The 26,809-nt window shown below is 37.3% G+C and overlaps 1 protein-coding gene across 1 annotated transcript in view; it reads right to left on the reverse strand.

Annotated features, from left to right (window-relative positions):
- The window catches only part of GRIA4 (glutamate ionotropic receptor AMPA type subunit 4), a 503,661-nt gene that overhangs the window by 81,409 nt on the left and 395,443 nt on the right, over nt 1-26,809 (reverse strand). The window contains exons 5-6 of the mRNA XM_007945995.1: nt 23,623-23,676; nt 4,654-4,812 (exon numbers count right to left, since the gene is read on the reverse strand). Of these exons, the coding sequence (XP_007944186.1) occupies nt 4,654-4,812; nt 23,623-23,676 (213 nt within the window). The remainder of the gene's footprint in view (nt 1-4,653; nt 4,813-23,622; nt 23,677-26,809) is intronic.

Consider the following 26,809-nt stretch of genomic DNA (forward strand, 5'->3'; position numbering starts at 1 on the left):
GAAAGCAGATTGCCCAATCTTCCTTCTGAGGAGTGGCTGGTGGTTTTGAACTGCCAGCCTTCTGGTTAGCAGTCAAATGCCTTAGGCACTTCACCACCAGAGCTCCCAAACTGGGCCGGAGTGAAGAAATAAAGTATAGACCACGTGCTTTGTGATGATCACCCCATGTGCCTCCTTGAGAAAAGACTAAGTCCTCAGGAAAAAAAATATTAAGGCTAGGAGAGGAAGTAAGTAGAACCAGATAGGGAAAATATAATTTGTTTAAGCTGAAAACAAAAAGAATAAGGAATTACTTTTGGTAGAGTTTGATTAGAGAACTAAATACATGGGAAATGTGGCAGAGTTTCTTGAAGCATGGTAGAGCATCAACTCCTAATCATGACCAGCCACTGCAGTATCTTTTAAAGGAATTCCATATGGTCAGTTCCATATTAGTTCTTTCTAAGTCTATGCTAGAAGATGGTTTGTACTTTGGAGGAAAGTGTTCTCCTCCATTTGCTGCTTTCAAATGAAAAAAAAAGTAATTTGCAATTCCAATTGTAGAAAGCAAACTTAAGCAACATTATCATTAGGCATGTTGTTGTTGTTGTTGTTATGTGCCGTCGAGTCATTAGGCATAGCAGGCCAGTATTCCAGGGAAGAGAAAGACTAAAACATGGATAAAATAAAGAATTCTAATGAAGAACTAACATGTCACTAGTAAAGAGCTTAATTAAAAAGCTTTTATCAGAAAGATTTAACAATGACATGATAAAATAGGCTTATGGATAGGCATCCTCTTTCATAACTGGATTGGGGTGGCTGAAGGATACTCAAGTGGTTAATTTAAGCAAGGTGCTATGCTGAAAATGATTATATCTCCCCCCAGCCAGAACCAAGGCATCATTGAGTAAAGAAAGCTGCCCAAATATCTTCTTGTACACTAAGAAATTAACGGCAAGAAAAAAAGTGAAACTTGCTAAAGGCATAAAGGGAAAGAGAAAAATGCATTACTAGTATATCAGGATGAAGAGTGGGAAAAGAAAAATGTTGTTTTTTCAGCAGGGAGAGAAGAGAGAGGTGAGGAAAATGGCACTAAAAAGCAAATGCACTTGCTGTGTTTGAAAAAGTCCATCTATTTTTATGAAACAAGTGAACTGGAAAAAAAAGAACAGGTATCTTGCAGAGCAGAACAGGGCAGAGCCAAACAGACATTCAGCCAGAGTGGCAAGGACGTGAAATTTGACAGGTCATAGAGCTGACAGATGGAAAGAAGCAGTAGGTTAAATTAGTTTTATCTTTTTGAAGGATTTAATTCTTTTCCACTTGTCTTTTGATACTCCACCCAGGAAGCCATATTTGTGCACACATAACTTTTAGATGTATCAAGAAATTCTTAGTAAATAAACATTTAATTTTGGAGTGGGATAAAACTAGACCTTACTCTAGAGCTATTTACTGTTTCGATCAGTGTTTGGAACGGTGCCCAGTTCTGTCTGCCAAAGTTTGTAGATAATAAGACAGAGTTGGGGCAGAACAATAGTGCAGTAGAAAGAGCATAGGCTTTGAGAGGAAAGAAAGAGGTTGAGTTCATAGGTTTATGGGGAGCTCTGGTGGCATAGTGCCTAAGGCTTCTGACTGCTAACCAGAAGGCTAGTGGTTCAAACCAACCAGCCACTCCTCAGAAGGAAGGTTGGGCAATCTACTTCCGTAGTAATACTGCCTCGGAAACCCAAGGAGGGGTCGCTGTGAGTCAGGTCCAACTTGACAGCAGTGGGATTGGGTTAGATTTATAAGAATGGAGAGCACATTTTTCAACTATGGAACACAAAACAGAAATAAACCACAAGATACAAGAGAATAATGACTATCTCCTGTGGTTATTGTAAGGATGAAATCTCATATAGCTGAGCTTTTTGGAAAATGAACTAGATATTGACTGGGAATCATGAAACTAAAAAATGAATTATAGATGGTTACTGCCCTAAAGGAGTTTGTAAGAACAAAATAAAAGGAATAAAAATAATTATATTACATTCTTGGTGAAAGATCATAAATACTGGAGGAGTAAGAAAAGGCTTCATAGAGAAAGGCAAATTTATGACAAAGCCTTGGAAGACGGCTGAACTTAAACAGATAGAAATGAAAGTGGAGGGCAGCTAGGTGGAAGGAACAGCACAGGGACTGATTAGTGGGAAACAGAACCATTGATTTCTGCAGTCTTGGACTATCCCCATGATTGGTTGTAGATATGACCATTGTGATCCATTGTGCTTTCATTGGCTGATTTTTGAAAGTAGATTGGCGAGTCCTTCTCCATAGTCTAAGTCTAGAAGCTCCGCTGAAACCTATTCGGTATCAGAGCAACAGGAAAGCCTCCAGCGACAGACAAGGGGTAGCTGAGCATGAGGTGCATTGACCAAGAACTGGACTAGTTCTCCCTCATCAAAGATGAGAATTCTACCATTGAACCACCTGTGCTCTCAGCAAAGCTTACTGCCATTCAGTTTGGCTGGAATATCAGAAAGAGAGCAGAGGGGCAAGAAATTGGAAGACTTGTTTTGACTATATTGTGGAAGATCTTTGTGGCAGAAGACTTTTTTTCTTTTTGTTTCTAAGAGCAAGGAAGTGACAAAATCAGAAGTTGCCCTTTTAATCTTGGTTCAAATGCTAAAGAATTCAGTTTAATTAATTAAATGGTTACTGAGCGATAACATCATGATGAGAACGGTGAAAGAGATGAGAATTATAGATATTTATGCATTTTTTCATTCAGGATATTTACTATTGCTTGGGAGATGAGACTTACATAAATGATTCAATAAAAGTATACCAGAGAGAACAGAACATTGTGACTAAAGCTGTGGCCTAGACAAGTCTAGTTGGAGGTTATAAAGTAGGAGACATTGGGATGTACTACAGGCATAAAAGCAAAGGACTTGTTATACTGATGTGTCTGAAAGGGAGGACCACAGGGAGCAAAACTCTGCATGTTAAAAATATTAACTCTAAAATGAAAGATAATCCCATGGAACTATGAAACACTGCAAAGGTGGTTGAAGCCCATTTTAGATTCTAAAGCTAAAAGGGTAAGGAGATGTTAAAGGGAAGGTTCACAGAAGAAATGCTAACATGTTAATGGATGCAACATACATAAATTAGAGGTGTGAGGAACGAGAAAACGAGATTGTCTACCACAGGGAAAAGAAAGAGCAATGAAGTCTCTGTACATTGATGATAGAATGTGACAACTGCCCACATCAGAAATAGGTTCAAAAACAAGTTTACAATCTTTTCTTTGGGTGCTAACACTTGGTAGAATTAAATTTTTGAGATGATTTATCTTTGGACCTGCTTGAGGGCAAAAGGCAGACTAAATGACTTCTTTTAATGTAGAAGAAAATTCACATTTTGAAAATTTGACTTTTAAATGAGCCCCATGTGTACTATCTAAGTTCAGGAAGTAGTGCAATATAGTGGAAAACGTACTTGCCTAAGCCTTAGGGAACCTAAGTTTGTATCATGGACATTTCATGAACCTGGTCCCTGACTTGGGATCAGTCAATTAATATCTTACATAAGATCTTACCCCTCAATCTTAGTTTTCCTAGGCTTGAATTTCCAAATCATTCTTTGAAAACTTCTGTTTTTTGACAATGAGATATTAGCAAATGTTTGTTAATGATGATTTATTATTATGCAGGAGATCAAAAAATCACTAAGATGGGGTTTAAGAAACATTATGCCATTATTTACAGAATATCTAAGAAAACTGTCTTATTTTCAGAAATTTACAAACTTTGTTTGCCAATACTATTAGCATACTTCTGAAATGTCTGTCAGAAAAATTTAGCAACCTGACTTTGTATTGTTAATTTTGAAAAATACATTCTGCAGAAGCTTTACTGTTCTATCAATTTCCCAATTTACCTGCTTTACTTAGCAGTTTGAAAATACAGGTATTGTCTAAATGGAAAAGTTACCTATGGTTATCACATTTGAACTACTGAGTTAAAAACAAAAGAAAAACTAAAAGAACATATAATTTCTCTAGATATTCATATGCGAAATAATGATAATAGTAAATTACTTGAACTAATCTCAAACAGGGAGCTCTGGTAGCATAGTGGCTAAGACACTTGCCTGCTAACCAGACGGCTGGCGGTTCAAACCCACCAGCCACTCCTCGGAAGGAAGGTTGGGCAATCCTACTTCCGTAGTGATACTGCCTCGGAAACCCAAGGAGGGGTCGCTATGAGTCGGGGCCGACTCGACGGCACATAACAACATAACAACAACAACAACAATCTCAAACAATTCCACTCATATATAGAAGTTTAGAAATTACTAAGCACTTGTGTAATACAGTGATAGTGACAAAATTATTCTTTCCCATGCCACATTATTATCTGACTAGAAGAATTGCAGGGGCTCTGGTGGTGTAGTGCCTAAGGCATGTGACTGCTAACCAGAAATCTGGTGGTTCAAACCCACCAGCCACTCCTCAGAAGGAAGGTTGGGCAATCTACTTCTGTAGTGATACTGCTTCGGAAACCCAAGGAGGAGTTGCTGTGAGTAGGTTCTAATTCGATGGCAGGGACTTTAGTTTTTTGGTTTTTAGAAGAATTGCATAAATACCTCTGCCTTAAATAGATAGTAACATAAAATAAATACCTTTGGTGGAGTCTCAGATCCAGGATACTCTCTCTGATCTAGTTTCTTCCAGCGATCCATCAGTTTGGTTACCATAGGTGTGTTAAAATCTACCAACTGGAATCCTGTAACATTGGCTCCACCATGTATAAACCTTTCAAGAGAAATATCCTTGAATCCCTATAAAAATCAATATGATAATTTATTAAATTTTGGCTCATTATATCCACTTCAGCTCTTTAATTGTAACATAAATTAATAACTGATACGGATAGCCAAAGAGATTTCTAATAAAGCAATGGCTAGCAAGAGGTAAAAAATCCAATTATACCAATATAGTTATTAAATTCTATCATTCAAAATGTAATATATACAGGATTTCTGGTAAGATGGTGGAATAAGCAGACAAACTACACAGACTCTCTTCAACAAAGAATAGAGGAATCAATTAACACAGATACATAAGATAATCTTGGAGCCCTGAACTTTGAAAGGAAGGATACAGAAGTGGACTAAACTCCAACTAGTAGAAGAACCTGCATGAAAACACTGAAAAAGGAGACATATGGAGCTGTGGTCTGTCAGCGATTCTGATAGCAGGGACAGCTTGGATATCGCCAAGGGGTGTTAGGACCTAAGAATTAACCTAAAAATCAGCCCAGCTAACCAGGGGCTGCACGAGGACTGCACTGGTGAATAAAAGTGGAAGCAGCAAAGAGGGAGATGGGCTGAGCTGTGGACTTTTGCCTGTCCAGAGGCACAGTCATTTTGAATGTTTACAAGTGGTTGGACCATTTTGGATATTTAAAGTGACAGCACTCTCTCAGATTCCGGGGACCTAAGAATAGGCTCCTTGGCCAGGGATCACAAAGACATTCCAGATGCGAATGACTGGAAAGGTGCAATATTCCCCTTGTTACTCTTATACCCCATACCCTCTTGGTGAACAGAGGTGTGGCCATCCCTCACTCCCACCCACATTCTAGAGAGGCCGGAATTCCATCCCAGTCTGTGTGGTTGGTCGGACCTTGTGTGCCCTGCCCCAATTTTCTTTTCAGTTTGTTTTTGCCTATTTTAAAATTATTACTGCTATTATTATTCTTTTGTTTGTCCTTTTTATTATTGTTATTTATTTATTTATTAGGAGCTCTGGTATCGTGGTGTGCCTAAGCAACTTGACTGCTAACCAGGAGGCTGGCGGTTCAAACCCACCAGCCACTCCTTGGAAGGAAGGTTGAGCAATCTACTTCTGTAGTGATACCACCTCGGAAACCCAAGGAGGGGTCGCTGTGAGTCAGGTCCGACTCGATGGCACATAACGACAACAACAATTTATTTATTATTATTGTTATTCTATATTCTTCTCTTCCCAGTTTCTTGTTTTTAACGTTTTCTTTCTTCCCTATTCCTGGTTCCCGTTGTTTTTCCTCCTGGTTAACTCCATTCCTTGTTTTTCTTTTTGCATTTTTCCCATTTTTTCCCTCATTATCATCCTACTCTACCTCTTTTCTCTTATTGCCCCCTCCCTAGATAGTGCGGGATATTTGTTATTGATGTTTTGTTTTCTTTTTTCTTTTTCTGGTGATTGTTCCTGTGTGTTTATCAGTGTTTTTTTGTCTGCTTGCTTTTACTTTTTTGATGGTTTTTCAATTGTTGTTTTTGCCTACCTGAGTGGGAGATAGCAGCCATGTGCATATAATGCAACCACACTCACACCTCCTGCAGCTCCACTTACTGAGTGAGAGCCACTACTTCCTTCTCCACCAATTGGCCAACATAAATGATCACCAGGAAGAGCCTGGCTCACCCTTAACTGCTTTTCACAACTAAATACAACAGTGTCACTATGTCTCGGAGACAACAGACCACCACCGCCCACAAGAAGAAGGAAGATAAAGCAGGAGAAACAAGGGAGCAGGATACAGACCCAGAACACATCCCTGAAGAAGCAGCAGCATTGAAACTCTCTGATAAGGAATCAAAAGAATTATATTTAGGTGGCTTCAAAGGATTGAGAGACAGATCAAGGAAAATACTGACAAAATTAAGGAAAACAGACAAAATCCTAGAATAACTTTAGGAGGAAATAAAAGAACAAAATGACAAAATAAATGAAAAATTAGAAATGATACAAAATCTACAGATAGAAATCTGGAAAATTAATAGTAAATTTTCAGAATAGATAACACATTGAATGGGCAAAAGAGTAGAATAGAATCAATGGAAGACAGGATTTATGAGACTGAAGACAAATGCCTGAGTACTTCTTTGGAAAGAGATCAATCAGAAAAATGATCAAAACAAAATGAAGAAAGCCTAAAGTTCATGTGGGATACCATCAAAAGGAATAACCTGTAATCAGAATTCTAGAACAGAAAGAGGAAAACATCACTGAGAAAATTGTCCAGGATTTGTTGGAAGAGAAATTCCCTGATATGATGAAAGATGAGAATATATCCATTCAGGAAGTACAACAAAACCAAAATAGGATAGACCCCAAAAGAAAATCACCCAAGACTTATCATCATCAAATTCACCAAACCAAAGACAAAGAAAGAATCCTCAAAGCAGCATGGGAAAAATGAAAAGTTACCTACAAAAGACAACCAATAAGAGTAAGCTCTGATTTCTCAGCAGAAACCATGCCAGTGAGAAGACATTCAGATGGTATATATAAAACCCTGAAAGAGAAAACTTTCCAACAAAGAATTATATACCTGGCAAAATTGTCCCTCAAATATGATGATGAAATTAGGAGATTTTCAGATAGGCAGAAATTAAGGGAATTTGTTAAAACCAGACCAATCTTACAAGAGATACTCAAGGGAGTCCTTTGAACAGAGAACCAGTAATAGCAAACAACAACTGACCATTAATACACAAGATGATATAACCCAGAAACCAACACAGCTATGGAAGTATCCAAAGTGAAATAAGCTTACAAGATTGTAAACAGGGAGCCAGAGACATCAATTGGCAAATGAGGACAACTACAAACCAAAAAGAGGGGAAAAATAGTGTAGTTACAGAACTTCTAAATGGTGAGGAAGTCAAGAGAGTTGGAAGATGGAATGGACTGTTCTAAACTTGGGGAGGAAATTATAAATCACAGTGTTAGCTCAAAGAAAATTGATAAACCTTCACATTGCAACAAAATAAGAGGACAAGCACAAACATTTAGCAAACACTAAAACAATAACAACAAAAGAAATGATAACACAATTCATAAACAAAATGAGGTCAGCACAGAAAATTATATGGAACAAAGAAATCAGCAACACCATGAAAAAATACATAACAAAATGACAGCAACTAATTCATACTTGTTGATAATTAAACCGAATGTCAATGGGTTAAATGCACCACTCATGAGACAGAGAGTTGCAGACTGGATCAGAAAACATAACCCATCAATATGCTGTCTACAAGAGACACACCTTAGAGACAAAGACAAAAATAGACTAAAAATCAAAGGTTGGAATAGATTTATCAAGCAAATGGCAACCAACAAAGAGTAGGAGTGGCAATATTAATTTCTGATAAAATTGACTTTAAGACAAAAACCACCATACGAGACAAAGAAGGACATTATATAATCATTAAAGGATCAATTGAACAAGAAAATAAAACAATAATAAAAATCTATGGACCCAATGAAAAAGCCCAAAATACATAAATCAGACTTTAACAGAAATGAAAAGGCAAATAGATGAGTCCACAGTCATAGTAGGAGATTTTAATACACCATTTTCAATGAAAGATAGAACAACTGGAAAGAAACTCAACAAAGATGCAGAAGAGCTAAACAATACAATCCACCAATTTGACCTTAGAGACATCTACAGAGCACTTCACCCAACAACAGCACAATATACATTCTTTTCCAGTGCACATGGAACATTTTCCATGATAGGCCATATTTTAGGCCTTAAAGCAAGCCTTAATAAATTTAATAACATTGAAATACTGTAAAGCATCTTTTTGGATCACAATGCTATAAAATTAGAAATCAACAATAGGAACATCAATGGAAAAAGAGCAAACACATGGAAACTGAACAACACCCTCCTTAAGAATGATGGGATAATAGAAGAAATAAAAAATGAAATTAAAAAATTTCTCAAATCAAATGAGAATGAACACACAACATACTAAAATCTTTGACACAGTAAAAGCAGTGATCAAAGACCAATTTATAGCAATCAATGCACACATCAAAAAAGAAGAAAGGGCCAAAATCAACAGCTTAACCCAACATCTCCAACAATTGGAAAAAGAAGAGCAAGAAAAGCCAACAGTCACCAGAAGAAAGGAAATAATAAAGATTCGATCAGAAATCAATGAAACAGAAAATAGAAAGTCAATAGAAAAATCAACAAGACCAGAAGTTGGTTTTTTGAAGAGGTTAATAAAATTGACAAACCACTGGCAAATTTAACAAAGGAAAAGAGGGAGAGAATACAAATAACATGAATAATAAAAGAAATGGGCAACATCACAACAGAAGCAACTGAAATAAAAAAGATAATATCAGAATACTATGAAGAACTGTACTCCAATAAATTTGAAAATCTGGAAGAAATGGATAGATTTCTAGAAACACTACTTTTCTAAACCAACACAGACTGAGGTGGAAAAGTTGAACAGATCCATAATAATAGGAGAAATTAAACAGGTCATAAAAAAATTACCAACAACAGAAAAAGGCCTGGCCCAGATGGTTTCACTGGAGATTCTACCAAACATTCAGAGGAGAACTGACACCAATCTTACTCAAACTATTCCAAAACATAGAAAACGATGGAATCCTCTCAAATTCATTTTATGAAGCAAGCATAACCTTGATACCAAAACCAGGCAAAGATACCACTAAAAAGGAAAACTACAGACCAATATTCCTCATGAATAGCGACACAAAAATCTTCAACAAAATCCTAGCCAATAGACTCCAAGGGCATATAAAGAAAATAATTCATTATAACCAAGTGGGGTTCATATCAGGTATGCAAGGATGGTTTATATTTAGAAAAACAATCAACATTATTCACCATAAATAATACAAAGGAAAAGAACTACATGATCATATCAATCAATGCAGAAAAGGCATTTGATAAAATTCAACACCTATTTCTGATCAAAACTCTCAGCAAAATAGGAATAGAAGGGACATTCCTCAACATAATAAAGGGCATTTATGCAAAACCAACAGCCAACATTATTCTCAATGGAAGAGAGACTGAAACCATCTCCCTTGCAAACAGGAACCAAAGATGCCCTCTATCACCATGTGTATTCAACACTGTATTTGAAGTCCTAGCCAGGGCATTAAGACAAGAAAGGGAAATCAAAGACATCCAAATTGGTAAGGAAGAAGTAAAAGTATCCCTATTTGTTGATGATAGGATCATATACCTAGAAATACAAGACATTCAGTAAAAAACCTACTGGAACTAATTGAGAGATTTAGCATCATGGCAGGATACAAGGTCAACATTCCAAAATCAGTTGGATTCCTCTACACAAACAAAGAGATTGCTGAAAAAGAAATAAGGAAATCAATACCATTTACAATAGCTACCTAAATAAATAAATAAAATAAAATACTTGGGAATAAATCTTACCAGAGACAATAAAGATCTGTACAAAGAAACCTACAAAACATTAATTCAAGAAAACTAAGAGATCTACATAAATGGAAAATCATACCATGCTCATGGATAGGAATATTGAACATTGTGAAAATGTCAACTCTAGGCAAAGCAATCTATACATTCAATGCAATGCCAGTCCAGATCCCATCAACATTTTTAAGGATTTGAGAAAACCAATTACTAATTTTATGTGGAAAGGAAAGAGACCTCAGATAAGCAAAACATTATTGAAGAAGAAGAAGAACAACGTAGGAGGTCTCACACTCCTGGATCTTAAAACCTACTATACAGCCACAGTAGTCAAAACTGCCTGGTATTAGTACAACGACAGACACAATGCAATAGAGAAGCCGGAAATAGATCCATTGACTTATGGTCAGCTGATCTTTGACAAAGGGCCAAAATCCATTAAAGAGGAAGTGATTGTCTGTTTAACAAATGGTGCTGGGAATACTGGATATCTATTTGCAGAAAAATGAAGCAAGATCTGTACCTCACACCATACTAACTCCAGATGGATCAAAGACTTAAATGTGAAACCTAAAACTATAGAGTCCCTCAAGGAAAACTAGGGGATAATTTAGGGGCCCTAATATATGGCATTGGAAGGAAGGTTGGCCAATTTACTTCTGTAGTAATATTGCCTTGGAAACCCAAGAGGGGAATGCTATGATGGCAGTGAATGAGTTTTAAGTAATATATGGCATAAATAGACTGTCAAGCATAACCCCAAATGCACAAACAGCAGAAGAGAAACTAGATGAATGGGACCTTCTAAAAATTAGTCAAAAGACTTCTCCAAAAGAGTCAAAAGAGACCCTACAGATTGGGAAAAAATATTTGGCAATGACATATCTGACAAGGGACTTATCTCTAGAATTTATAGAAAACTCTAACACTTCAAAAGCAAAAAGACAAATAATCCAATTCAAAAATGGGCAGAAGACATGAATAGACACTTCACCAAAGAGGATATTCAGGCACCCAACTGACATATGACAAATGTTCACGATCATCAGCCATTGTTGTTGTTGTTGTTGTTATGTGCCGTCGAGTCAGAGAGATGCAAATCAAAACCACAAGGAGATACAATCTTGCTGCAGCACCAATAGCAAAATTCAACAAGACAGAAAATAACATATGCTGAAGAGGATCTGGAGAGACTAGGACTCTCACACACTGCTGGTGGCACTGTAAAATGGTACAACCACTCTGGAAAGCAGTATAGCAGTTCCTTAAAAAGTTGGAATGAGAAATACCATTTCACCAGGGCATTCCATTATTCCATTACTAGGTATATATCCTGAAGAAGTGAGAGCCAGGACAGGAATAGATATATGCACACCCATGTTCATCGCAGCACTATTTACAACAACCAAAAGATGGATACAATCTAGGTGCCCATCAACAGAAGAATGGATAACCAAACTATGGTACATAGATACACAATGGAATACTGTGCAACCCTAAAGAATAATGTAGAATGGTCAAAACACCACATAAAGTGGATGAACTTGGAGGACCTTATGCTGAGTGAAATAAGTCAATCACAGGACAACTATTGTACTAGTCCATTAATGTAAAAAGTCATGGAAAGGTTTATATATGGAAGGAAATGTTCTTTGTTGGTTACTAGGGGTAAGAGGATGGGAGCTCTGGTAGCATGGTGGCTAAAGGCACTTGACTGCTAACCAGAAGGCTGGCGGTTCAAACCCACCAGCCACTCCTCAGAAGGAAGGTTGGGCAATCCTACTTCCGTAGTGATACTGCCTCGGAAACCCAAGGAGGGGTCGCTATGAGTTGGGGCCGACTCGAAGGCACATAACAACAACAACAACAGCAGGGGTAAGAGGGGAGGGGACAGGAGGGAACACTGTTCTGGTTTTACAGAAATTTTTTATACTGATTTGTTTAATAGATGATCAGTTTTGTACACAGACTGAACAATACAGCACTTGACCAAAACTAAGTGTAGCATTACTTAAATTTTGTATATTAACACCAGTTATTTGTAATTGGTTTAGTGGTGTATTTTGTAGTACCTGGCAGTATGGTTTTTAATATGTCAGTAAATAAAATGTCCTTTAACTTAAAAATAATGCAATATATGAAAAAGGATGTAAATGTTTTTAGTTCAGTTCAATTCAATTTCACAAGTATTTTCCTGAGTGCCTTTTATGAAACAGGGAGAAAAATATGATAGCATCAAAAAGGCTTTTGTTGAGAACATAATTGCCATCTGGTATAGATATGTAGAAATTCATATTATATGAAGGCAACACTAAGGTATTATTGTATTCTGAGTCTGTGATGGATAAGACTATTTTCAGGGTTTCAGTTTAATTACAAAGTGATCTAAAGGCAGATAGAGCTGGTAATGTGAGCCAGACAGGGTGAAAGCTTTCATTGAACATCTGTTACCACAACTCTCATACTTGTACAAAATGGTAGTAGAAGAGAGTAAGGTAAACTATCCAGTGACTCATTTGTGGGAGGAAAACATGGTGTCCACCACATGGAGTCAGGAAGCTGAGAAGAAAGTGTATGGTTTCTGAGTTACCTGGGTTTCAAAATTCTGGAAACATATTTATTATCTCTCTCTCTATCATTTGTTTTTTAAGGGGCTCTGCTTTCCACTAAGTATTTAAGGTGCCTTACAAAAATACACACACAATGCAAAGGTTCAAAAAGAGGGCAAAATAACATTAAGGACATAAATTAATAAAGCCTAAGGTGTTGGCTCAGAGAAAAGTAAACTGTAACACACATAAATATATATGTGTGTGTGTGTGTGTGTGTGTATATCTATATATATAGATAGATAGATAGATAGATAGATAGGGGGAGCTCTGGTAGCATAATGGCTAAGGCACTTGACTGCTAACCAGAAGGCTGGCAGTTCAAACCCACCAGCGACTCCTCAGAAGGAAGATGGGGCAATCTACTTCCGTAGCGATACTGCCTTGGAAACCCAAGGAGGGGTCGCTATGAGGTCGGGTCCAACTCGATGGCACATAACAACAACAACATATATATAAGTTTGTAGCATCTGTCATCTTTTTTGTTTTCTCTTAGTATTTAGTAAAGTTTCTTTTGAAAATGTGAATATGATCAACTGAGCTGAGGAACTAAGGGAAAGTATTTTTCCATTATTATTTTTGTGTCAATTTTTGGTAGAAGTACAATGTGAAGCAGTAACCATGTAGTTATAGCAAGAATCAGTGAGGGAATCAGAAAGAGAAGAGGAAGTCTTGGGGTTAACCATACTGTTTAATGCATCTCAGTCTTGATTTTGATCTTCTGTATTTTGTTATATAATGAAAGAGATTGTCTTCCTAGGCATTACATGTTCATTGCTGTCTTCATTTTCTAAGAAACAAACTAATCTATTGCCAACTGCAAAATCAAGCTAACTACTGCCATCGAGTTGATTCTGACTCATAGTGACCCCCATTGGGTTTCCAAGGCTGTAAAGCAGAAAGGCTCATCTTTCTTCCATGGAGCAGGTGGTAGTTTTGAACTACTGATCTTTTGGTTAACAGCCAAATGCTTTAACCACTGCACCACTAGAACTCCTTATTGGCAACTGCAGTGCAGTGAATTACTTAATATGGCCCTTCTAGCCATAGCCTGTGACTCTAATCAGGTGACTGGGTGGGACTATGCAAATGTGAGGTTCTGTGGCCTGCGAAGGGGATTGGATGGCTTGCTAACAATGTAAATAAGATACATGAGACCTTGTGAGGATAGGACCATGAAATAAGGTGTATGGAACCCTAATGCGAGGATTGATCATTTTCACCATCTGCTAGGCTTAAAATGAGCTATCCCAGAAGTGGAAAAGGCGATCTCACTACCATCAAGAAAGAACAGCCAGGAGTGGAACACACTCTTTGAACCTCAACTACCCAAGAGACAGAAAGAGAGCTGTAACACTTGGTTGAGACACTGAGAGATGGTGACTAAGACACAGTGGCAGTAGACTGGCATGAGGCAGAGCAGAGAGCTTCCTGGCCCATGGAGTGAGAAAACTGAGTGTCTCAGGGCAAGCGCTTGCTGGTGGAGTGGAGTGTCTCTCTGGGCACCTATTGGCAGAGCTAAAAGAGCTTTGTAACACTTGCCTGAGCAGGGCAGAGGTTAGGCTGAGGGGCCGAAGGGCTGAGGGCCGGCTGTCCTGACTGAAGAACTGTGTCCTGAGCATTCCTGAACCTTAATTGTAACCTGTTACTTCCTTAATAAACCCCATAATCATGAGTATTATGAGTTCTGTATGGCCATTGCAATGAATTATTGAATCCACTAGAGAAGTAGATAGTGTAATAGTAGGGTCAGTTGGTGTCAGAATTGGCAATGATGACTTTTACCTCATAAGAATCAGCCTTAGGCTGTTGACCTTGACCCTTCTTCCTCCTTGTGAAGTTAGAGGTCAAACTCCACCCCCACACCCTTTTTACAACAACTAAGTAGAATTGCTGTTGACAGCCCTAGGAGACTGTAATGATAGCTAATGTTAGTGTTGGGCTTATTTTGTGCCAGGTGCAGTGCAAAGTTCATCACACACATTGTATATCAGGTTTAGACCTCACAATGTTGAGATAGATCCTCTTATTCAAGATCACCTAGCAAATACATGGTAGAAACAAGATATCAGTGAGACAACCTGTCTCTTGAGTTTACCTTTTTTTACCTTAAGGCTGTGAATTCCAACACAAAGTTGTTTTTAAATTTTCTAATTATCATAATGTCCTTAGGGGAAACAAGATGATATCATGTAAAAAGCCCAGACTTTGAATCTCTGTAAATTTCTAGCTTCAGGTTTCCCACATGCAAAAGCAAAAAGATAATCCTAAAGTTATCTAACACATCTCTTTGTAATTCTAGAAATGACAGCTATTATTAATTAATTCACTCAACAGAATTTATTGCATGCCTATTATATGGCAACAGATTTGACAGATCATCAATAACATTCTCATTTCATTGAGAAAGAAACCAGACACCAGAAAACAAATCTGTGTTTTTGAAATGGGCATATTGTCTATCAATCTCTAGCTAAAAAAAAATGTCAGTTGAACATTTGTTTGCTCCTACAAGAGCATAGAGACAACCCATAGGCTGACAGATGATTTCAATGCTTTCTAAAAGCCACAATGATTCAACTATTGCATTAATTGTTAATTGATGACATTGTTATTTTCTTTCAGCTGTGGCTGAAACAGAGACTCTGTCAAACTTTGTTCATTGTGTCATCCCACAGCTGCAAGACATACAGGCAAAAGATGCAGCCTTTAGAAAAATCATCTTATGCAAAGTGGATGGCAAATAACAACAACAACAATTGAAAAATAACAGTCTACAGTTCTCTGATTCCATTCTGCTTCTATGCTGAGGGTTAAAAAAAATAAAAAAAAAGCCAAATCTGAGTAAAAAATCCTTTTAGTTACAATTTGAATGAATGGGTTGCTCAGTTAATTTTGGCTGTACCTGTTTAAGTACAGGCAATATCCGTTTATATATATATTTTTTTAAATTTTATATTTAAAACTGATAGGATCTAGACTGTGAAGCAGTTTTCTTGGAAACTATTACTTTGGAGGTCATTTAGATTTCAGTTTTTACACAGAAAATATTGTGGAGCTGATAGTTTGGGGCAACCCTGCAAAAAAATTGGTATGTTGTTGTTGTTAGTTGGCATTGAATGGATTCCAACTCAAAGTGACTCCATTTGTGCAGAGTAAGACTGCTTCTTCTTGGATGCCTCTGAGTAGGTTTGAACCACCAACCTTTTGGCTAGTAGTCCAGGGCTTAAACATTTGTGCCACTAGAGAAATCCGTTAGTAACTAAATAAGTATATAATGCTCCTGCAGGCAGAGAGAAACCAGAGGAGAAGTTGAAGTTGGTCACTATGGTGTTTGTATCTTCTGAAAAGTAAAACCAAACCCTTTGCCAGAGATGCTGACTCAGAAGGACCCTATAGGACAAAGCAGAACTACTCCACAGGGTTTCTGAGGCTATAATCTTTAGGGAGGCAGACTGCCACCTCTTTCTCCCACAGAGTAGCTGGCAGGCTCAAATCACTGATCTTTTGCTTAACAGCATTGCTTAAGCACAGCTACAGGCTCCTTCTTACTTTTTTTCTTTCAATTGTGAACATTGTGACTACAGAATATTTTAAAGTTCTGGAATGTTTGTACCTACCAGTAGCCAAAAAGAATTATTATTTTAGAAATTATTGCTTATTAACACCTTAAAGCCAGGCTCTAAAAGTCAGTTAAGTAGCAGTTCCCCACTAATTTTAAATTGAATTATAAATTGTAAATGGAATTATTTTATTAATTTCATTTTCACAGTGTTGCTAGTATACAGAAATACAACAGAGACATTTTGGCTTATGATTTTTTTTTTTTTTTTCCCAATTCTGTAGTTAACAGAAATGTAGTTACTTTCTGAAATGCTGGAGCTTTTTCTTCTTTGTCATCACTTACATCAGCAGTGATTAAAAAGAAACAGTGTTGGTGAGCTAGACATAAGGGAATCAGGTTCTTATTCTTTGTTGATGGGAGAATAAATTGGTACCCCTAGAGAAGGCAATTTGGCAATATCTGATAAAATTCATGATAACCATTTTATTTTATTTTTAAATTTTTATTGTGATTTGGGTGAAAGTTTACAAAGCAAATTCATTTTTCATGCAGCAGGTCATACACATTTTGGGTCATGACACTGACTGCAATTCCCTACAATGTAACAGCATTTCAGGGTCAAAAGTCCTCCCTGTAGTTACCTCTTCTCTGTGTCCTTTCCTATTCATTCCTGCCCCCGACCTATCTTCCTGTGCAAATACTGCCCTCTAGTTCTCCCATGATTGATTGTTCTAAGGAGTGTATCTATCTGATGTAAACATTCACCATATATACCTGTCTATTGTTTGGCTGGAAGCCATGGGAGTGAGTTCAATTCCACACCTGAAGGGGAACTAGGGGGGCCATAGTCTCAGGGGTCTCACTGGGTTCCATGAGACCAGTAAACCTTGTCTTTTTTATGATTGTGAGTTTTTTTTTTCCATATTATTCTCCCACTCTATCCAGGATCTCCTGCATTCATCCCTTTCCTAGTGGTTGACAGTGGTAGCTAGGTACCATCTAGTTCTTCTGGTCTCATGGTCATATAGGCTGAGGTTCACATGGTCCACTAGTCCCTTGGACTAATTTTTTCTATGCATCCTTGGTTTTCTTCAATGATACCATTTAACTTCACCCAGCAGTTCTGTCTGTAGGAAATTTTCTTCAGATAGCTGCTGTATGTGTGATACAACATGTACAATATCAAACAATTGGAGGAAACCCACATGTCTGTTTGAAGAAGATTGGTTATTCGTATATGGTTATTCATACAGTGTTCTGTGGAGTAATGTGAAGTTGTGTTATGCAAAAACCACTAACGGGGGTGATGGAGATTTATATACTTGCCTGTGAATTAATAGATGCCTTCCTAAGGGGAAATATAATAGTAGTTGTCTCTGGGACAGGGTCTGGTTGGGACATATGTAGAAGGGAAACTTAAGTTTCATAGCATACCTTTTGAATTTGAATCATGTGAATGTATTGCATATTCAAAAATGAGTTTGAGAATTTTGTTATTAAATAATTGAAATTATTGAATCAAATTAAATAAACCCATACTGACAGAAAAGTAGAGAGATGACATACCACTTCTTCCTATCAAATCTTAATGTTTTTTCTTTTTGCTCCTTTTTTTTTCAACTGTGGTGAAACTATACACACTCAAATATTTGTCAATACAACCATCTTCACATTGACATTTCACTGACACTGATTACATTCTTCATGCTATGAAACCGTTACCACTATTATTTCCATACAATTTTACCACCATTACCATGAAATCAGTGCTCCCCAAACAAAAATTTCCCTTTTTCCCCTCCCTCCCATCCCTGGTAAGCATTAGTAACCTTCAGCTTCTATACATTACTTTGGGGGCTCTTGTGGCATAGTGCCTAAGGCAATTGACTACTAACCAGAAGGCTGGTGGTTCAAACCCATCAGCCACTCCTTGGAAGGAAGACTGGGCAATCTACTTCCATAGAGATACCACCTCGGAAACCTAAGGAGGGGTCAGTATGACTCAGGACTGGATCGACAGCAGTGAGTTTGGTTTTTTTGGATACACTATTTCCTCAGAAGGAAGATGGGGCAATCTACTTCCGTAGTGATACTGCCTCGGCAACCCGAGGAGGGGTCACTATGAGTCGGGGCTGACTCGACAGCACATAACAACATTTCCTTTAAGTGAGATCATACAGTATTTGTCCTTTTGCAATGTAATTATTTCACTCAGCATGTTTCCAAGATTCACCCGTGTTGTGGAATGCATCCAAACTTCTTTTCTCTTATGGCTGCATAATATTCCATTGTATGTATATTCCATATTTTGTTGATCCATTCATCTGTTTATGGACATTTCACTGGATTTCACCTTTTGGCTATTGTGAAAAGTGCTGCAATGAGCCTTGTATATAGGTTTCCATTTATGTTCTCGCCCTTATTTTTTCTGGATACATACCTAGCATTGAGATTGCTTGGTCATATGGTAGTTCAATGTTCAACTTTCTGAGGAACCATCAATCTGTTTTCCACAGTGGTTGCACCATTTACATTCTTATTTGCAATGGATGAGGATTCCAGTTTCTCCAACTTTTCCACACCTTTTGTTTTCTGATCTGTTTTTGTCATTGCCATTCAAGTGAGAGTGAAGTGATATCTCATGGTAGTTTTGATTGCAGATCCGTTATACCTAATGGAGGCCTGGTGGTACAGTGGTTAAAGTGCTCAGCTGCTAACCAGAAAAAGTGTTAGTTTGAACCCACTAGCCACTCCGTGGGAGTAAGATATAGCAATACACTTCTGTAAAGATTACAATTTTGGAAACCCTGTGTATCAGTTCTACTCTTTCCTATAGGAATATGAAGTTGAATAGAATCAAAGGCAATATTTTCTTCTTTTTTTAATAGCCAATAATGTTGAACTTTTTTATATGCTTGCTGGCCATTTGAATATTTTCTCTGATGAATTATCTATGCAAATTCATTGCCCATTTGTTGATTGGCTTGTTTTTTGTTGTTAAGTGGCAGAAGTTTTACATATATTTTAGATATTAGATGGTTATTTGATATTTGGGTCTTGAAAATTTTCTCCCAATCTCTATATGTCTCTTCATTTTTTGGATAAACTCCTTTGATGTACAAAAAGTATTTAATTTTTATGAGGTCCTATTTATTGATTTTGTTATTTTGTGGTCAACTTTGTATTGTTATATCATATAATCTATTGTTAAACACTGGCACCCGCAACCTTGTCCTTAACTTTTTTCTAAGAATTATACGGTTTTAGTCTTCAACTTATGCTCCTTGGTCTGTTTTGAATTGTTTTTTATATATGGTGTGAGTCATAGATCCTTATTCATTCTTCTGTGTGTGGAAGTCCATTTTTTTCTTGTTTCTTTTTGAGAAAGAAAACATTTTGTTTTCCTTCCTGGAGGTAATCATGTGCCTAAATTTGTCATTTGTCATTCCTAGAAATGTCTTTGTATACTTTAAACCAAGATGCTTATCTATAAGCAATAAACAGCATTTTTTTGTGTGTGTTTTCAAACTTTCTGGAAACAAAATTAATTCTGCAACTGTCATTTGCTCTCTGCATGGCTGTGAGATTTTTCAGTGGTTAGTGACTTCAGCTTGCATTCTAGTTTGCTCATTTTAATTGTTTTCTTTTGTCGACACACATTCCCCTAAGGATGGGCATTTTTGATAAGATTGTAATAGGTGGTCTCAAGTTTGAGTATCCTGCCCTCCTTACTGTGCTCCTTCAGAGCAGAGAATGGTTTCATTTTTCTACATACTCCCCTTAGCTCCTAGCTTATTTCCATAAATTGTACTTGAGAAGTGTGCTTTACCTGCCAAAGAAATGGTTTCCCCTCTTTACTGAACTTGTTCTTGGTTTATGGAGGTGTTTATGGAGTAGCTTTTATCCATTTCTTCCCAAGGAGACAAAGGAGCTGCTGTGCTCACAATGGGTGAGGACCCAGACTCTGGAGACTGTGATAGCAGTCAGTCCTCAGGGAGAAGGAGGTGCTCTACTTCTTGGTAGTAATAAGGAAGACAAGGCTAAGTGCCTGGGTCATGAGGTACCACTGGTCAGGGGGCTGAGGGGTGTATGTGAGATACAACTCCAGTCTTCAAGGTGCCAGATGTTGGTGGAGGTAAGACTGCTCCGAGTAGAACATTATCCTTTTCTTGAGACCATAGTTCACTTTTCCCGTAATCCTCATGTCTGCAGTCCTCATGTCCACCTTGTGTCTGCCTGCAGTCCAGTCCTCAGTGCCTTCTTGTTGGCTGCAGTTTGTGGCCAAATATGCTTGCAGTAGATTATTTTCTTATTTGGTTTCTGAGGTTCCTATTCAAATCATTCTTTGAAAGCAATCATCCTCTGCATTTTTTGAACATATTAATTTAATTACTACACGGTAACTGAGAATTTATGAGGACAGATGCTCAGTGACTGAATTCTCACCTCTCATGTGAGAGACCATGGTTTGATTTCTGGCCAAAGCACCTCATCCTTAGCCACCACCCACCCATCAATGGAGATTTGCATTTTGCTACGATGTTGAACAGGTTTCAGTGGAACTTCCAGACTAAAGCACTAGGAAGAAATACCTGGTGATCTACTTCCCAAAATCAGCTAGTGAAAACTCTACAGATGGCAGTGGTTTCATCTATAGCCAATTATGGGGATGGTGCAGGGAAGGGGAGGATTTTGATCCACTTTGCATGGGGTCTCCATGAGTCAAGGCTGACTTGACGGCTGCCAAGAACAGCAGGCGGAATCTGGTAGATGGCCACCAGAATCTCCTGCATGTTGCTCAGGCTGAGCTCCAGCTTTGAAGTGTGTATGAAATGCAGGGTCTGGCATATAACATTGTAAGACACACTGTGAATCAACGTCTCCTACTCCTGCATTTCCCTCAGTTCTCCAGCTAGCTATCCCCTTGGCTACCAACAACATAGATTTTTGTTATGTTCATTTTGTATTCTGCCATTCAGCTAAACTTGTCCATTTGTTCCAATAGTTCTTTTTTTTTTTTTTGATTTCTAAGAATTTTCTATACACAAGATTTTCTTGCTTCTCATTGTGGATTTTTAAGTTGATATTTCTCGCCTAATTACCTTTCTAGAACCTTCAGTACAATGTTCAAAAGAAGTGATGAGAGGGCACATCCTTGTCTTGTTCCTTAGCTTAGGAGAAAATCATTCAGTTTCTCACCATTAAGTATAATGTTAGTATACTTTTTCTTTTTATGTAATTTTGCACTGACTTTAAATTTGGGAATCCTAAGTATTAGCTTTCAAGAAATAGGTGTTGACTCACTGAAACAAGAGCTACCATGGTTTTGGAGTCACAGTTCTTTAGAAATACATGACTAAGTCAATGAAATATTTTATTAGTATACTACATGATAATGTAAGTGTGTGCAAGTCACTGGCTTTATCATGTGTTACAAATACATCAAGTACACATGGTCAAAGCTTGCTGATTTCTAGTGAAAGTGATGGTTCTATACCCTAACACAAAAGTAGTTTTTCTTCTCCATATATTGGTACTTAGCCATTATAATTATTTAGATAATTAAATATGCTGTCATCTCCTAGGGCTATTTTTGACAACCCATGATACCCATTAGTATATAACTGTTAACATCCTTCCATTTTGTGCTAGTATTATTTTGGTTGTTAATGTCCACAACTCCTTTCTGGCATGATAGTTTAGAACATTTTAATTTTTTCTCTGTGAATTTTATTGTGTGGAAGAAGGGATGTCAAAACCCACTTTTGCTATAGAAGTAATTAGAATCTCACCATACAATGTTATTGTGAATACATACATCTCATAAACAGAAGTCTCTTTTTTTATAGTGATTAATACATTAATATCAGAATATGTTAGTTACATTAATACAAAAATATATCAGTTTTAAGATTTATGTTTTTGTAAAATATATGAAAACACCTAGACTATGGATCTATTAAGCTGCATAGAAGAGAAATCAAAATTCCCAGTATTTTCATGATAATCCGTTAAAAGTGGCAAAATTATATTTTATTAGGGAAATACCATACGAATTTTGGGTCTATTGCTGCATACCAATATCTCAGCTCTGCAGAGAAACTCATTTCACTAAAGACTAAGAATTCCTTTCTAAAAGCACGATGGTTCACTTGCCACATAAAAGGAGAGTAGGTAGATCTGAATATCTTTTGCATCCTTTAGCTTTTTCTTCTTGAAACTAAAAATACTTACCCAGAAATGTATGGAGGGAAAAGACAGAACAAGAAGAAAACATTCTTAACTTGTCTAGGATAAACCACTTTAGACATCAAGCTAGGGGCAGTTGATACGTCAATAAAGCAAGAGAGGGATGGCCTTCTCCACAGTTAGTTTTTCCTTCACTGAAAGGTTAACAAGAAATATTTAGCAAGTCTTGCTAAGAAATCTAGAAGGACTTGTCTCAGGTCTTGAAGGATATCAGAATAATGCATATATCTTTTTCAATAACTGCATATAATATGTGAGAAGATGACTTTTTAAAAAAATTGGATTACTCACATTCAAAAAACATGCTTAAATTGCTTAAACAGCCATTTCAATCTCGTTATTCTTAAAATTGGAGAACATGGGTCATCAGTTTAGATTATTCTTATACTACTCCTACATATTCAGAATCTTATCTATAGACTAGCACTTGCCATTAAGATGGAGAAAAAGCCACTCTTTAATTTAACAAATGATACAACAGAAAAGTAACCATTATAACATTATAATTAGCTTTACAGATCACTTGGGCACATACCAAGTTGTTCTGCATCAACATATGTTAAATTCAACTTCAGAGACATAATGATCATTTCAACTAAAACATATTGTAAAAATCTTAGTAAATAATATAGTTTAACCGTATATTAGAAGTAGCTCTGGTGGCACAGTGGTTAAGGCATTTGGCTGCTAACAAAAGGTTGGTTGTTTGAACTCATCAGTCACTCTGTGGGAGAAAGATGAGGCAGTGGGCTTCCATAAAGATTTACAGCCTTGGACACTCTATGGGGGCAGTTCTGCTTTGTCTTATAGAGTTGCTATGGGTCAGAACACACTCTATGGCGGTGGGATTGGTTTTTGGTTTTAACTCTATAATAGAGCATTATTTTAAGGCACTGTTAAAATAATCTGGAATTCTTATGAAAATTAGAAAATAAAGAGTTCTTACCAAGTTTGCAATGATATAATGGTAGCCTTTAACATGCTTCCCAACACTTACAATCTGTGAAGAAATAGAAAATAAAAGAAAGTCAATTTAACTTTTCTGACTGGTTATTTATTTTTTTTTTAAATTAAGAATTCTAGCATAATGTTACATAAAACAATGGTGAGAAAATGATGCGGTTTTCTGTTTGACAATGATTTATTCTAATTATAGATTTTTTATGAGCTATATTAGAAAAAAAATTAAAGTAAAAAATGCCACTTTTATTTCAAATGACCTAAAATTGCATTATATTTTGTTTAGAAAACTCATGCCTTATCCTCTCAAAGAGAATGACAATGCCATGAAACAAAGCAATAATGTCATATATTTTCAAAGGAGTAAATTAATGTAAGAATAAATTAACATAACATCCAAAGCATTTATATTTACTTGGTGCACTGATAAGTTGCTTTGTTGGTGTAGTGCCTAAGGCATTTGACTGCTAATCTGAATGTTGGTGGTTCAAACCCACCAGCTACACTGGAAGGAACACAAGTCAATCTACTTCCTTAAAGATTACCACCTTGGAAACCCAAGACTATGAGTCAGAATTGACTTGACTTGGAGACAGTGGGTTTTTTTTGGTAGTGCATTGAGAATTTATAGAAACGCAGTGTAGACCATTAGGTATTTCAATTATTTTCTATGAATACTCAGTTATTTCTCATCCACATATGGTTGTAGCTATATATTTGGCTTTTAAAATATTTATTTATTTTTATTGTTATTTGGGTGAAAGTTTACAGAGCAAATTCATTTTCCATACAGCAGTTCATATGCATTTTGTCTCATGACATTGACTAATATTCCTCACAAAGCAGCAGCTTTCTTCCCACTTCCTACTTGTAGTTACCTCTTCCTTGTGTCCTTCCTTCCCATGCATTCCCGCCTCCCGAGCTGTCTCCCTGTACATACACTGCCCTTCTGTTCTCTCATGATTGATCACTCCAAGTAGTAGATCCACCTGTTATAAATGTTCAGCCCATATACCTGTCTGTTATTTATCTGGAAGCCACAGGGGTGAGTTCAATTCCAGACCTGAAGGGTAGCTAGGGAGGGGCCACAGTCTCAGGGGTCTAACCAGGCTCTCTCAGACCACTAAGCTTGGTCTTTTTTTTTTTTTTAATGATTTTGAGTTTTGTTCCACATTGTTCTCCCACTCAATCCAGTATCTCCTACACAGATTCCCCTCTGAGTGGTTGACAGTGGTAGCCAGGCACCATCTAGTTCTTCTAGTCCCATGGTCATATAGGTTGAGGATTGCATGGTCTACCAGTCCCTTGGACTAATTGTTTCCATGCATCTTTGGTTTTCTTCATTCTTCTTTGCTCTGGATGAGGAGAGACCCATCGTTGCATCTAGATGGCTGCTTGCAAGCTTTCAAGACCCCAATCACTACTCACCAAAGTAGGATGTGGAACAATGCTTTTGTGCAGTGTGTTATGCCAACTGAACTTGATGTCACCTGTGACTATGGTCCTGAGCACACAGGTCTAACTACTCACTCCCTCTGGGTAGCAGGCTGTGGTCAAGATGTCACCACAACCTTATCCCTTGTCAGCTCTGCTATTTTCCTGGACATTCTTATAGAACATACAAATACACTTGTAGAAACATCATCTGCCAATCCAAAACATGGTCACGGGCACACTCCTGCCTGCCTAGCCATATCTGATAGTTCAGCCTGTCCACTCATCTATCCACCTGTAGATCAACAGCTGCCACCACTGACAACTCAGTACTATATATGCAAATGGTTCATCTTTGTTTTCTGTGCCTCTCTATGTCTTCCTCTTCCTCAATGCCACTGTGTTGATCACTCAAACATGTGGTACATTGCCCTTCCTTTCACCCAAACCAATACTTGTCTCTACCTATATAGCAGTGTTCTCTTCCTTCCCCTCTCACCCCTGGTAACCAACAAAGAATGTTTCCTTCCATATATAAACATTTCCTTGTCTTTTTTATAATAACAAACAACATCTGCCCTTCCATGATTGATTTATTTAACTCAGCATAATGTCCTCCAAGTTCATCCACGTTATGCAGTGTTTTGTAGATTTTTACATTATTCTTTAATGTTGCATGGTATTCCATTTTATGTATGTACCATCGTTTGGTTATCCATTCTTCTATTGATGTGCACCTAGGTTGTTTCCATCTTTTTGCTATTGCAAATAGTGCTGTGATGAAAATGGGTGTACATATATCTGTCCTTGTCTTGGCTCTCACTTCTTCAGGATATATACCTAGTAATGGGATTGCAGCGTCAAATTGTATTTCTAATTCCAACTTTTTAAGGAATCGCCATACTGCTTTCCACAGTGGTTGCATCATTTTACAGTGCCACCAGCAGTGTATGAGAGTCTCCATCTCTCCACATCCTTGCCAGCATTTGTTATTTTTTGTCTTGTTGAACTTTGCTATTGGTGCTGGGCAAAATGGTATCTCATTGTTGTTTTGATTTGCATAGAGATGGCTAATGTTCATGAACATTTCTTCATGTGTTTGTTGGCCGCATGAGTATTCTCTTTGGTGAGGTGTCTATTCATGTCTTCTGCCCATTTTTTAATTGGATTGTTTGTCTCTTTGTAGTTATGGTGCTGGAGTTTTCTATAAATTTTAGAGATAAGTCCCTTGTCAGATATGTCATTGCCAAATATTTTTTCCCCAATCTGTAGGTTCTTTTTTCTCTTGTTTGGGAGAAGTTTTTGAAGCACATAAAAATTTAATTTTTAGAAGGTCTCATTCATCTAGTGTATCATCTGCTATTTGTGCACTTTGGGTTATGCTTGACAGTCTATATATACCATAAATGAGGGCCCCTAAATTTGCCCCTATTTTTTCCTTGAGGAACTTTATAGTTTTTAGGTTTCACATTTAAGTCTTTCATCCATCTGGAGTTAGTTTTTGTGTATGGTGTGAAGTACTGATCTTGTTTCATTTTTCTCCAAATGGATATCCAGTTTTGCCAGTGCCATTTGTTAAATAGACAATTTCTTCCCCATGCATTTGACTGTTGGCAGTTCAAGCCCACCAGCCACTCCTCAGAAGGAAGATTCAGCAATCTACTTCTGTAGAGATACTGCCTTGGAAATCCAAGAAGGGGTTGCTATGAGTCGAATTGACTTGATGCCAGTGAGTTTTT

This window comes from Orycteropus afer, unplaced genomic scaffold (genome assembly GCF_000298275.1).
Source record: "Orycteropus afer afer isolate SDZICR_OR568_19922 unplaced genomic scaffold, OryAfe1.0 scaffold00147, whole genome shotgun sequence".
In the NCBI taxonomy this organism is placed as follows: domain Eukaryota; kingdom Metazoa; phylum Chordata; class Mammalia; order Tubulidentata; family Orycteropodidae; genus Orycteropus; species Orycteropus afer.